At 43.5% G+C, this 13,956-nt stretch overlaps 1 protein-coding gene across 1 annotated transcript in view; it reads left to right on the top strand.

Moving 5' to 3' along the window:
* The window catches only part of EIF2AK3 (eukaryotic translation initiation factor 2 alpha kinase 3), a gene marked incomplete at its 3' end in the record, with an annotated part of 50,056 nt that extends 36,105 nt beyond the window's left edge, over window positions 1-13,951 (top strand). The window contains exons 7-13 of the mRNA XM_044659316.1: window positions 944-1,084; window positions 1,489-1,611; window positions 2,370-2,590; window positions 4,214-4,326; window positions 9,063-9,185; window positions 12,815-12,964; window positions 13,939-13,951. Of these exons, the coding sequence (XP_044515251.1) occupies window positions 944-1,084; window positions 1,489-1,611; window positions 2,370-2,590; window positions 4,214-4,326; window positions 9,063-9,185; window positions 12,815-12,964; window positions 13,939-13,951 (884 nt within the window). The remainder of the gene's footprint in view (window positions 1-943; window positions 1,085-1,488; window positions 1,612-2,369; window positions 2,591-4,213; window positions 4,327-9,062; window positions 9,186-12,814; window positions 12,965-13,938) is intronic.
* Between the last annotated feature and the right edge of the window lie 5 nt (window positions 13,952-13,956).

The raw sequence follows: 13,956 nt of genomic DNA, 5'->3' as shown, positions 1-13,956 counted from the left end.
TGCCTGCGGCCCACAGCCTGGGAGTGGGAGCAGAGCGTTGGCCCTCCTCCTGGGCCACTGGCCATCACTCTCTGCTCTCAGCCCTGTCCTCCCCAATCCAAGAGTTTGGGGTCCAAGAGCTGGAGCGGCCTACCCAGAGGGGAACCAAGAAGGGGAACGAGGGTGCCAGGCCTGGGCAGCATTTATTCTCTGGTGGTGAGACAAGCCCTCAGGGCATGGAGACCATGGAGACCCAGCCATGGGGCTCCTGGCCAGCAAGACCAGTGATATACATCTCAGTGCCTGAAGGAGCTAAATACGTATTTATAGTGTTTTTGATTCCATTAGTTTTATTATTTTTTTAAACCCGTACTCTCTAGGGGCAGCTGGATGGCTCAGTGGATTGAGGGCCAGGCCTAGAAACAGGAGGTCCAGGTTCAAATCTGGCCTCAGACACTTCCCAGCTCAGTGACCCTGGGCAAGTCACTTACCCCCCATTGCCTACCCTTACTGCTCTTCTGCCTTGGAACCAGTACACAGTATTGATTCTAAGACAGAAGGTAAGGATTTTTTTTAAAAAGTACTCTCTGTCAATACTTGGAATCAGTATTGATTCCAAGGTAGAAAAGCGGGAAGGACTTGACAATGGGGTTAAATGATTTGCCCCAGGGTCACACAGCCTGGAAGTATCTAAGGTCAGATTTGAATCCAGGACCTCCCCTCTCTATCCACTGAGCCACCTCACTGCCCCTTTAATTCAATGATGATCATCCACCAAAGTCTATAAGAAATACTATTTTCTGGTATCATCAGAATACCTTTTTAGCCAAACTTGAATTCTTTTTGTATTATGTGGTTTCTTTTCGAGAAGAGGCTTCCAGCATGTTGTTCATGGGAGAAGAATTTAAAAACAAGCCTCTTTGCATCCTCGGTGGCAGTCACTATTGTCTGCTTTGCCCTTTAGGGATGTACCGAGGTCAGCTGTACTTGCAGTCATCCGTCAGGATTTCTGAAAAGTTTCCTACAAATCCAAAGGCTTTGGAATCTGTCAACAGTGAAAATGCAATTATCCCTTTGCCCACGATCAAATGGAAGCCCTTAATTCGTAAGTAATAAAACATTTTACCTTATTGTACAGCTGGAATCTCATAAAGGCCTGGCCATCCCGTGGCTGCTTCTGCATTTCATAGATTTAAGAGGCTCTTTTCATGCTTTTTTAAGACCAGACTTGGCGCATCAGACGGCTCTCCCCGTGGGGAGGGTTCACCTTCTTCACAAACAGACCTTAATGGTCGGGTGCACATTACAGCTCTGATCCGCCGTACGGACAGTTGCTTTTGTCCTGAATATTCTGGTTCCCGAAGCCTGCCTTAACACGCTGCTTCACTGCCTCTTCACCATTTCTAATGAGAAATATTTGGGATAAAAGCAGCATCTCCCCAGAAAAACCTGCTTGGGAGACTGGCTGTACGGAAGTCACCGCCTCTGACTGTCCCCTTGCGTTGGCAGATTCCCCCTCCAGGACTCCTGTGCTGGTGGGCTCCGATGAATTTGACAAATGTCTCAGTAATGACAAGTTTTCTCATGAAGAATACAGCAACGGCGCGCTTTCCATTCTACAGTATCCCTACGGTACGTGCGAGTCGCCCCGGTGTGAAGACACGCAGGCCTCCCCTTCCATGATTGGCAAATAACAGGAAAAATGGCACGTGGTGGCTCCAGAAAGGCAGTTAAAGGAAAATACAGAGGTGCTTTGGAGGTGGAGCCAGGAGGAAGGATCGGGTTTTTTTTTAGCATAACGAGCATATTTAACATAATTTTTTTGGTTGGGACCTGTCACTTTATTATAGGGATCTGGGAATTTCTGGGGGGGAAACACCTGCTGATGTAGCTCCCTCGACACTGCCACATCTCGCTTTTGAGAGGTGTGTTCTGTGGCCAGGGTGGGGCAGAGGCCAGGAGCGAGAGGGAGAAGGGACCCCGGAAGGAGCAGCCGGTCTGGCCCCTTTCAGGAGAGAATCCCTGACGGTGATGGTCCTGCCACCCATCAGAGGTTATAGACAGAGAAGTTAGTGGGGGGACAGGCTGTGAGAGCGGGGAACGCCTTGTCCACTTGGGGCGCCGACATCTCAGGGGAGAAGAATTTAAGGGGCGAGTTACTTATCAACGAGAAGACTTAGAGTGATTTGTGGGGAGGATCACCTTTGGCAAAGTCCGGTGAGCTGGGCTGTTGTAGTCAGACCTGCAGAGAAGGAGACCTTCAGCTTGGAAGAAGAAACACTCCCTTAGAGGATGAGCAGACCTTAAAACAGAAAGATAAGATTTTTATTTTTAACTTATTTCACTGGATATTTAGTTAATCCTTTTATACAAATTTGTTTGTTTTTAAGATAATGGCTATTATTTACCGTACTACAAGAGGGAGAGGAATAAACGGAGCACACAGATCACTGTGAGATTTTTTGACAATATGAATTACAACAAAAATATCCGCAAAAAGGACCCTGTCCTCCTTCTGCACTGGTGGAAAGAAATAGTCGCCACCATCTTGTTCTGCATCATAGCAACAACTTTTATTGTGCGCAGACTGTTCCACCCTAATCCTCATCGAGTAAGTAATTTTAATGGGATTTACTTGAAAGGTTTGTGGATATAGGAAACCTATCCGGATTTTCTTCACCCCTTCTTTTTATATTCATTTTGGAATTTTAGATCTTACTCTGAAAACATGGTTCTTATATTGCCAGAAGCATTTCTTTTCTTTGATGGCACAGAATGATTTTTCAAGCATTAACAATATTAATGCTACAGATACATTTGGCCCTAGCTTGAGGGGCTTATTCATCTTTTTAAAAATTAGAAGCCTGGAAGCTCTGCTGAGAGTAGTCTTGCTGTTCATCTTGTTTTTATCTCTCCTATGTATTGTACCTTTGTTTCTGGCTTTGACTTCCTTAGAATGTATGCCCAAAGTGCGAGAGAGCTAAGTCAGGCGGCATGGGCAGATAAATCATTTTCCTTGCCAAATTTCAAACTGATAATCCTGAACTGTAGTCACTTCACAGCTCCACCCAACAGTGCATCAGGGTCTTCCCCCAGCCTTCCAAAATGGACTTTTCCCATTTCTACCCCCTTCCGGTTGGCATGGAATGAAGCCAAACCTCAGAGTGGTTTAGTTTTTATTTCTCTTTCTGTTGGTAATTTGAAGCAAGTTTTCATACTCTGATTATTTGTCATGGAAGATTGTTCACATCCTTTATCTACTTATCTATAGGGGAATGGATCTTAATAGTATTTATTTGTGTCCATCCACTAGTTTAGATATCGGTCTTTGATTAGTAATATTTGATACAAGTATTTTCCCATTCTACCATTTCTTTTCTAATTCTATCTTAATTGATTTATTTATGCAAAAAACATTTTTATTTTCTGTAATCAAAATTGTCTTTTATCTTTTATCTCTATTTCTTGTTTAAAAGTTAGGCCCTTAGCCATAGCTGTAGATGGTAGTTAATTCCATCCTCATCTTGTTTTTTCCCATTATACCCTTTTATATTTCATTCACCTATACATTTTTAATTTATTGTGGTATATGGTGTAAAATATTGATCAGAACCTGAGAGTTCCAAAATTCCAAGATCCAGATTCACTAGGTGTTCTTGTTTTGTTTAAAGAAAATATATGGAGCAGAAAGGAGTCCTTCCCTCAGTAATTCATTTTCTTGATTGCTTTTGCTTCTTGTTTCTTTAATTGGTTCTAGGAATCTACTTTTCTATTTTATAGCCAGATTGCTTTATAACATGTTTTGATATCTGGTTGAGCTTTAGTCCCTTCATTTTTACTTTAAAAAAAATTATTATTTCCTTGATATTCTAGACCTTTTGTTCTTCCAAATGATTTTCGTGATTTTGTCTAGTTCCAAAAAATATCCCTTGGTAATTGAGTATATCACTAAAACTATTTTCTGTGGTATTTTCATTTGTATTCTATTGGAATGACCCTCTGATGAGTGCAAATCTCTCTCCGAATTATTTGCTCATCTTTTTTCTGTGAGGAGTGTTTTGTAGTTATATCCATCTTGTCTATGTCTTAGTAGGCTGACTCCCAGATATTGGATGCATTTTGTAGTTATTTTGGGTGGTATAATTTTTCTTGTTGCTTATTACTAGTTTTTATTAGTTCCATATAGAAATGCTGATGGTACAACTCTTTTTTTTTTTTTTTATATCCATCTTAGCAAAGGAAGGAATCTGAAACTCAGTGTCAGACTGACAGTAAGTATGACTCCATAAGTGGTGAAGGTAGCGACAGCGGCTGGTCCGATTCCAAGTCCTCTGGATACACATCAAGGTAAGAGTCCAGTGTCATAGTGTTAAAGTTATATTTTTCTCCAATGTGATGAGGGTCCATTATTCCTGAGAAGAAAGGATTATGAAACCAAACCTAACTTCTGGGATCCAATTTGTATCTGCCTTTATTCACAGAGAATAAGCCAGAAAATTATTAAGGAGCATTTACCTGTTTTTTAGAACATAATGTTTATCTTTTCATGCTGTTTAATCTTTTAAAAAATATTTATTTTTCCTGATAGTGCATGTGGGAAGTAAGGAGTGAGAAAATGAGGAGGCTTCCACAGATGGAGACTGAACCTTTGGCACAGTGGTTAGGGCTTGGGGGGAGAAAACTGGGCCTCAGATCAGAGAATTTAAAACCGATCTAAAGGGCCTTAGAGAGCCCTTTCATTTCTCACATAAAGAGCCTGAAACAAGAAATGGCTTCCCAGTGGGGTATAGGGAGAAAGGAGCAGAGTTTGGGCCTGAACCTGGGCCCCTGATGCAGAAGCCAAGAAGTGTTGAGATGAACACTCAGAGGAAGGGGCTTTGAAGATTTGGGTGAGGAGAATTGGGATCCGTGGCCAAGCCTGCTCAGTTGTTCAGGAGCCCCACCAGTCAGTGGTCAGGGTGTGAAGTATCCAGGCTCCCAGCATTGTGTCATTGCTTGTTAGTGCCGGGAGTAGAAAAGGACAAGAAAAAGAGGAAAGCCCCATTGTCACCTTAGTATTTCAGGGAAACAATTTCATGGGATGAAAGGCTACCATCAGCATCTAGAATGAGGCCTTCCAGCCCAACATTTCATTATCTCCGTGTTCTAAACAAGCCTGGAAAGCAGGCCCTTCACTGCAAGAGCTTTGTAGAGTCCATTTTATCCTCAAGACAGGGAGCCACAGACAGCAGGCAAAGGAGGGCAAGAGCCAGCAAAAGTCTGGAGGAGGGCGATGGCCTTGTGAAACAGAAGGGAAAGGAGGGCTCAAGGACCCCCGGAGTGAGGCCGAAGGCCATGTGGCAGCCCCAAACCCAGAACAATCCCAGCTTTTGTGAGTGGGGCCCTTCCCTGCTAGGAAGAGGGAGGGGACGGTCCCCCTACATGCCGCCCTCGTTCACCCCACCTGGAATGGTGTCAGGAGGGTGAAGGGCCTCGAATCGGCAGCATGGAAGGATTGGCTGAAGGAACGGGGCACAATCAGACTTTTTCTGACTGATCCAGAGGACAGAAGCAGGGGCCTTGAGCAGAAGCTGACATAAGGCCCCCAAGGCTGGATGTTGGGAAAAACTTCAGGGCGACTTGGGAGGGGGCAGAGGCTGGATGGCCGCTGGGCATGTTATGATGGCCCTTTGGGGATGGGCTGGATGGCCGCTGCAGCTCTGTGATGCTGTGGCTGAGTCTGAGGTGGCAAATCTAGACTGACCAGAGATAGGGGGGCATTTTCAAAAGATATAGAAAAGGGTGGAGGAGGAGAGAGGTCTGGGGGTACAGAGAGGGGACCCCTGTAGGAAGAGGTGAGTGCAGAAGCAGTGACACGGCACAGGAACTCAGGAGAGAGTTTGGGCCTGGATACAGACAATGGGAAGTCACTTGTTTAGAGATAATGATTGGCACATGAGAACTGGTGTGCAGACAGGAGAAGGCCCAGGAGAGAACCTGGGGAACACCAGCACTGAAGGGCAGGGGCACAGGGATGATCCAGGAAAGGAGAGTCAGGCAGACAGGAAGAGAACCCAGAGCGCTGAGTGGTGCCCAAAGCTGTGCAGAGAGAGATCCAAGAGATCTGGGATTCCACCTGAGGAAGGGCCATCCAAATGGAGAACAGCCGAGATCATTGGTGAACTTTTCATCTGTCTGCTCTCCAGGGAAGACATGAATTCTGTTTTTGAAAGAACTCTGGAATAGTTGAGAGTTTGAGAGTAGGTTGGGAATAGGCTGGTTTGTGGTAGGTGAGTCTTTATAATAGTTATAATCCCCTTGCGCAAAAGGTGATGATTTTGTGTTTTCTAAAGATGAACTGTGGATGTGCAATGGACTCTTTCCTATCATAAGCCTTATTGGCAGGACAGTGTGGGGTTTCCAGGAGCAGGGATGGATTGGTAGGCAGGCACCCTTCTCTTTTCACCTGCCCCTTTGTGGCCCAGGACTCAGCCAAATTTATTATTGGTCCTCAGCAGGACTACCCTCTGGCCAGCTGAATTAACTAACTGCGTCTCAATTTAAAGGAGACAGATCAGAGAATCCTGAGAATTGGAAGAGACCTAGAGGACATCCTGTACAATGCCCTCCCACCAGAGGCCATAATCCTTTCTGACAGTGTTGGGTAGGACTGGGAATTAGAAAGATCATTAGCTAAAAATAACTTGATATAATGCAGTGAAATCAAACTTGGGCTTGGCAAAGAAAAAAACATCTCTAATGAAAAGAACTAAAACTATCTAGTGTAGCAGTGAGAGAGGGGAGCATAAATGAATTTATTTATTTATTTATTTAATTGTTTTAAGCTCTTACCTTCTGTATTAGAATCCATACTATGTATTGGTTCCAAGGCAGAAGAGCAGTAAGGGCTAGTCAATGGGGGTTAAGTGACTTGCCCAGGGTCACACAACTAGGAAATGAGGCCAGATTTGAACCCAGGACCTCCAATCCACTGAGCTACCCAGCATAAGCATTTAAAGAGTTAGAGAATTTGTGTTTGGTGGCAGGACAGATGAGCAAGAAGAAATTATTCCCAGTGAAACAGAAGCTTGTTTTCAGGTTCTCAAAGACAATAGAAAAGTATTTGTTTTTCAGAGAAACAAGAAAGGGCATAGGACAACTGAGACACATGTTTTTGTAGCTTTGGAATTCCAGCAGTAATGACAATCTGTGTTTATGTCATGTTTCCCTGTTTATCAAGTGCATCAGTACACTGATCACTTTTTATCTATGGGTCCTTGGGTGATCACGGAGCATTTTATTTTCTCTTTAGTGAGAGGAAGAGGCAAAGATGATCTATAAAACCCCCTTGTTGCTCGATATCAATCTTGTGTTAACTTGGAAATAAACCAGAACTATTAAATAGTAGAAAAACCAAGTCTTCAATCAGGAGAGGGATAGTGTTCAATATTTAGGCCTCCACAAGGAGTCACAAGCCCCAAACCACACAGAGCCGAAGGCCCTGGCACTCTGGCAAACAGTATCCCTGGGAGTATCCATGCCAGATGATAGCCATATTCAGCCACTACACAGACAAGTGCCTAAAAACCACCCAGAGCCAAGGGCTGGAGGACTCTGGGAACCAGATCTGTGACAATCACCAGGCTAGATGATTCTCCAAAGAACAAAAGAATCTGGGGAATTTATATACCTCCTGGGGAACTGGGGTCCGAGGAGTATGGTGGATTGCCTTTACAGTGGCCACCAAGAAATGGGAAGTCCCAGCTGGATTATCCTAGAGAGGCTGATGCTTTACAATGGACACAAAAGGGAAAGATCCAGCCAAGGGTTGGGCTGCCTGAGAAAGGACTTTGACACTATGAGAGAAACTACCGGGACAAAAGGGCACTTAACATCTGATTGAGTCTGCTAGCCCCACCTCACTGGGACCACCCAGGCCCTTAAGGTCTAGTGTTAGTTTGAAAGGACTCCCAGAGAAACTCTGTATGACAAGGTCAAACTTGGGGTCTTCAGATCTCAAGTTGCTACAAACTTGGGGTTTCTAGATTTCAGGTTGACACTTGCATTTCCTACTGTCAACTTGAAATCTGGAGACCCCAAGTCTGCCCCTGACCCCTGAGAATTTACCCTGAGGGAAGTCCCAGACTTAGCCATTTCAGACTAAACCATAGAATTTAAGGCATTTGTTGTATCAAAGTCCTCTCCCAGGTAGCCCAGCCCTTGGCTGGACCATTCCCTTTTGTATCCACTGTAAAGCCTCTCCCTGATAACCCTGTCTTGGACTTCTTTCCTTTTAGCCTTGTAGCCATGGTAATGACAATCATCATACTAGCGGTCCTTAGTTCCACAGATGGTATCTAAGTCCCCCCAATTCTACTGTTCTTTGGAGAATCCCCTAGCTCGGTGATTCTCACAGATACTGTTCCCAGAGTCCTCTTGGCTCTGCGTGGTTTTTAGGCGCTTGACTCTGTGTAGCGGCTGAATATGGAATGCTCTCTCTTTCGTGATTAAAGGCTGGCTTTTTCTGGCTACTTTAGTAATTCTGTGGTTTTCAAGGTTAACACTACTAAACCTGATTTAGTTTTTTTTTAATAAGGAAGCTGGCACGAGAGTATAAAAACCTTAGAGCTGTGATGACCACTCTTTATCTTCTTTGTCACGAGGAAGGCTCTGCCGGTGGAGGGCGAGCTCTGGCAGGCTTAGAAACCTAGCGCAGGCTTAGACCAGCCTCAGGGCGCAGAGGTCCCGCTCTCGAGGACCATCTCCTCCCTTCTAAGGAGGTTGCAGTCTGCATTGGTGAAGGGAACAGCCACACAGTGAAATCGGTCTTGAAGTATTTATTGAAGGTAACAAATGAGAACAAGTCTCACTTTCTCCTTCGATACGGAGAGCTCCAAGTGAAGTCAATAGACCGAAATGGTAGCTCTGTATTTCCGTGTGGGTAGGAAAAGCTTGATGGTGAAGTAGGCAGGACCACACGGAGTGGGTATGAGGACCTCTCTTCAGCTTTTAGGCTTTTTGTGGGTTATCCCTCGAAGGTACTGGCTTGGACTCTTGATTCCTTTATTTTCACCATTTAAAATTTGTTAAAATTTCCTTTTCAGATACCTAACAGATTTTGAGCCCATCCAGTGTATGGGTCGTGGAGGATTCGGCGTGGTCTTTGAAGCTAGAAACAAAGTTGATGATTGCAATTACGCCATCAAGAGAATCCGACTCCCCAATAGGTAATGAATATTGACTTTATAATAAAGTTTAGGGCTCATTCTTGGTGATGAAACCTTATGTGAGGTGGTGTCAGATTTCCTTGAAGGCAGATAGCATTCTTATGTGGGGCTCCTAATCTGCCATCCTGGGTATTTATTGAGCTCTGCTAATAGGCCAAGGACTGGAGAGAACATATAAAAAATGGACATTAGTATATAGAAGCCAACATTAGAAGGAGTTAAGTCACCAAGAAACCAGTCATCAGAAAGCGATATCCTCTTTAGAAAACAGGGTTTCAATCAGAGGCAGGTGTCTACTGCCCTTTGGTGCTGGAGGATAGTGGGAAGAGCCCAAGGCTTAGAAGGCTCAGGAGGAAGACCTGCTTCTCCTACTTACTGACTTATGATGGGAGACACTGGAATTCTGGGGGCTCAGATTCCTCAGCTGTAAAACAAGGGGGAGGAGGAGCTTAATTGCCTCTAAGGACCCTTCCAGGTCTGTATCTAACGTCCTTTTTCTCTCAAGAGTTAAGAAGAGAAAGGAAAGGATTTGTGAGTCCAGAAGACTAAAGATGAGACAGCCTTCACCTGCTGCCAGGAGAGTGACCCAGAGAGACAGAGAGGAAGGAAAGGGGGAAGGGGAAGAGTTGGGGAGACAGACTGGGACATGCATACGTGCCATTTTGGGGCACGGCCACCCTGGGAATGAGGAGGATTTCACTTTTCATTTTTATTTTTGTTGTTATTGTTAAATGGGGATGGGGAGAGTAGCAGGTCGAACAGATTATAAATGTGTATAGAAATAACTAAATACTTTTTAAAAAGGAAAAGGTAAGTAGAAGCATGAAGGGAGAACAGAGCAGGGGTGAATAAGTTTAAAGCAGTGAGGGGCAATCACAAGAGGTGCAGAACTGACTGTGGCCCAAACTAGATGAAAATACAATTGGGAGATGTTTAACAAGATAAAGAAAACAACTCAGGTTCTGTGAATTTGTAGGTTTTTAAGTCAGTTCATGACTGCAGGGATCCGGTTTCTGTTTCTACCTCATCCCCTACATTTAGTTGGGGCTTTCATGACAGCAGAGTGCTTCTTTTGTGGTAATTTGTGTGGACCACTTCAAAACCCTTTGACAGTCACTAGTTCTCGTTATCTCCATTTTTCAGGTGAGAAAGTCTCAGAGAGGTTAGATGACCGGTCACACAGGTAGTGCTAAGGTGGCAGTGCTGGGAAGGCCGCCTGGCTCCTCTGACTCTTGAGTCCAGAGTGCTCTGCTCTTCTGTTTCCGTGTCAGAACCACAGAAGCTCATGGTGGACAGGTCCTCCGAGGCCTCGTATCACTGTCCCTGGGAAAGGTCGGCCGTAAACGAGGGGGAGAGTGATGTAGATAGTAACGGCATGTGACGCCCACTTTGTCTCAGAATCCCTGTTCCCCAGCTTTGACACAGGCACATCTTAATCCGTCTCCTAGACTTGGCTCCTTCAAAGATTGGTGTTTCCTAATTTCTCCTCCTTCCTGTTGGTTTCTTAATTTTCAAATCTAATAGCATTTACTCCATCCTCGTTGTAGCTCTGCAGCATTGCACCTGCTGCTCCCCTTTTCTCTGAATGCTCCTTGGCTTATAGAATGGCTTCTCTTGTGGCTCTCTTCCTGCATGTCCAGCTGTTCCTTCTGGGCCTGCTTTGCGGGGGCTTCATCCTTGTCCTTTTTACTAATTGTAGTTGGCCCCCAGGGCTCTGTTCTTGGGCCTCTTCTCCTTTATCTCTTTTCTCTCTCACTTGGTGATCTCATCTGCTTCCCGTGGGTTCAATTATCATCTCTAGGCAGATGATTCCTAGATCTATTTATACAGCTTTGTTCTCTCCTGAGCTTTAGTTCCACATTACCAATTGCCTTTTGGACAGTTCAAGCTAGATGTCTCTCAGGTATCTGAAACTCATGATCCAAAACTGAACTCATTTTTCTTTTCAAGATGGCCTTGCTTCCTCTTCAAAAAATTTTATTCAAAGATATTTATTTTCCCAATTACATGTAATAATAATTTTTAACATACATTTTCTGAAATTAAAAGGTCCAAATTGTCTTCCTCCTTTCCTTCCCTCCCCCCTCTCAGAGACAGTAAGCAGTTTGATCTGGGTTATACATGTATTATCACGCAAAACATACTTCCATATTGGTCATTATTACAAAAGAATACTCATTTATAAAACCAAAACCCCCAAATAAAACCATAGATGATAAACTAATGTGAAAGATAGTGTGCTTCGATCTGCTTTGGACTCCAACAGTTGTTTCTCTGGAGGTGGAGAGCATTCTCTGTCCCAAGTTCCTCAGAGTTGTCCTGGGTCATTGGATTGCTGAGAGTAGCCAAGTCTGTCCCAGTTGATCATTGTACAATATTGCTGTTACTGTGTACAATGTTCCCCTTGTTCTGCTTATTTTACTCTGTATCAGATCATGTCTTTCCAGCTTTTTCTGAAATGAATCCTCCTTATTTCTTACAACACACTAGTTAGTATTCCATTACCAACATATACTGTAGTTTGTTCAGTCCCAAATGGATGGACATCCCCTTGATTTCCAATTCTTTGCCACCACAAAAAGAGGGGCTATAAACATTTTAGTACAAACAGGTTCTTTTCCCCTTTTATTTCGTACACAGACCAAGTAGTGGTATTACCGGATCAAAGGATAGGCACAGTTTTATAGCCTTCGGACGTAGTTCCAAATTGCCCTCCAGAATGGGTGGATCAGTTCACAACTCCACAATAGTGTTTTAGTGCCCCAATTTTGCCACGTCCTCTCCAACATTGCCACTTTTGCTCACTGTCATATTGGCGATAGGTAAGCGGTGTTACCTCACTGTTGTTTTAATTTGCATTTCTCTAATCAAGAGGGATTTGGAACATTTTTTCATATGATTATTGATGACTTGGATTTCTTCATTTGAAAACTGCCTATTCATATCATTGGACCATTTGTCATTTGGGGAATGGCTTGTATTCTTATAAATCTGATTTAGCTCTCTATAGATTTGAGAAATTAGACCTTTATCAGAGAAATTTGTTATAAAAAATATTTCCCAGATTGTGGTTTCTTTCCTGATCTTGGTTGCATTGGTTTTATTTCATCTCTGGACTGCATTAGCTTCCTAATGGGTCTGCCAGATTCAAGTCTGCCCTAATCCAGCCCATTTTCTACATGGTCACCCATGTGATTTCCCTAGAGCAGGGGTCGGCAACGCTCTTTCTGCAGGAGCCATAAAGTCCATTTTTTTCAGGCGCTGTTACAGGAGCGGCACTGGGAGCCCTGCATGGCTCTCATGAAATGACATGTTAAAAAATGTGGCGTTTATGGCTCTCACAGCCAAAAAGGTTGCTGACCCCTGCCCTAGAGCAAGGCCCAAACACATCTCTCCTCCCCAGCCAACTCCAGTGACTCTTGTTACGACCTGCAGGACTATATATAACCTTAACACATGAAATTTGAAATAGAGAAGCTATGATCACTTAATATTATACGGCTAAATGAAATATTGTCTATGTAAAAAAATAGACTGAGGGAGGGAGGTATTTTTTAAAACCTTTTTCCTTTTGTTTATGATGAACTTGTCAGAATGAGCCACCTAATGCTTTATATCTTTTGCGACAGGGAATTGGCCCGTGAGAAGGTGATGCGAGAAGTTAAGGCTTTAGCCAAACTTGAGCATCCAGGAATTGTGAGATATTTCAATGCCTGGTTGGAAGCACCGCCGGAAAAATGGCAGGAGAAGATGGATGAGCTTTGGCTGAAAGATGAAAGGTGACCTCCTCGTTAAGTACGCTCTTCTTGGAAGGCTTTCAGACTGAACCATGATTGGTTTATATATCCTAAAAATGGAAAGAACAGCAACTTCTTACTCTTAGCTATTAGGTTTCTTATTATTTCTCTCTGGCCACTTACCAACTAAAATCTTTTTATAATTAGAAAATATATATATATATATATGTATATATATATATATGTATATAGTATATGTCTTTTGTCCTTACATCACCTTTATTTCTTGAATATATTCTATATTCTGCCCACATCCACTACCAAGTAAACCTCTCCTTGTAATTCAGAATAAAAAATAAAGAAAAAGACTGAGCAGTGCAACAAAAAGAGGTGCAAAAAAAAAAAAACCAACAGAAAAACCCAGTATATTGATCGTGTCTAGATGTTTACTCCGTATTCTGGCACATAGGCCTCTGCCTCTGCTAAGCATGGTAGAAGGTCATTTTCTCAGCTACTCTGGAGCAAGTTTGGTTATCGTACTTTTATGTGTGTATGTGTATTATATATGTTATTATATTAACTATTATATTATGTATATATATTATATGAAAACCATTTTAAGTTGGTTTGTGCAGATGGATCAATAATATGGAATCCACTATTTTATGCCATTGTCTTTTTTTTTTTTTAAATAAACCTTATCTTCTGTCTTAGAATCAATAATTAATACTGTATATTGGTTCCAGGGCAGAAGAGCAGTAAGGGGTAGGCCATGGGGGTTAAGTGACTTGCCCAGGGTCACACAGCTAGGAAGTATCTGAAGCCAGATTTGAACCCAGGACCTTTTGTCTCCAGGCCTGGCTCTCCACCCACTGAGCCACCTGGCTGCCTTCTACGCCACTGTCTTTGTTTTGAGAGTCAGGTGGCCTGAGTGTGGGGTGGAGGTTTGGCGGTGCTGGGGAGGAGAAGAGGGCCTTAACCCCAGAATGGTCTCCCCTGCCTTTGCTCTCTTCCAGCACCGACTGGCCTCTGAG

Source organism: Gracilinanus agilis, chromosome 2, assembly GCF_016433145.1.
Source record: "Gracilinanus agilis isolate LMUSP501 chromosome 2, AgileGrace, whole genome shotgun sequence".
In the NCBI taxonomy this organism is placed as follows: domain Eukaryota; kingdom Metazoa; phylum Chordata; class Mammalia; order Didelphimorphia; family Didelphidae; genus Gracilinanus; species Gracilinanus agilis.
This window is presented reverse-complemented; position numbering and strand designations above follow the sequence as displayed.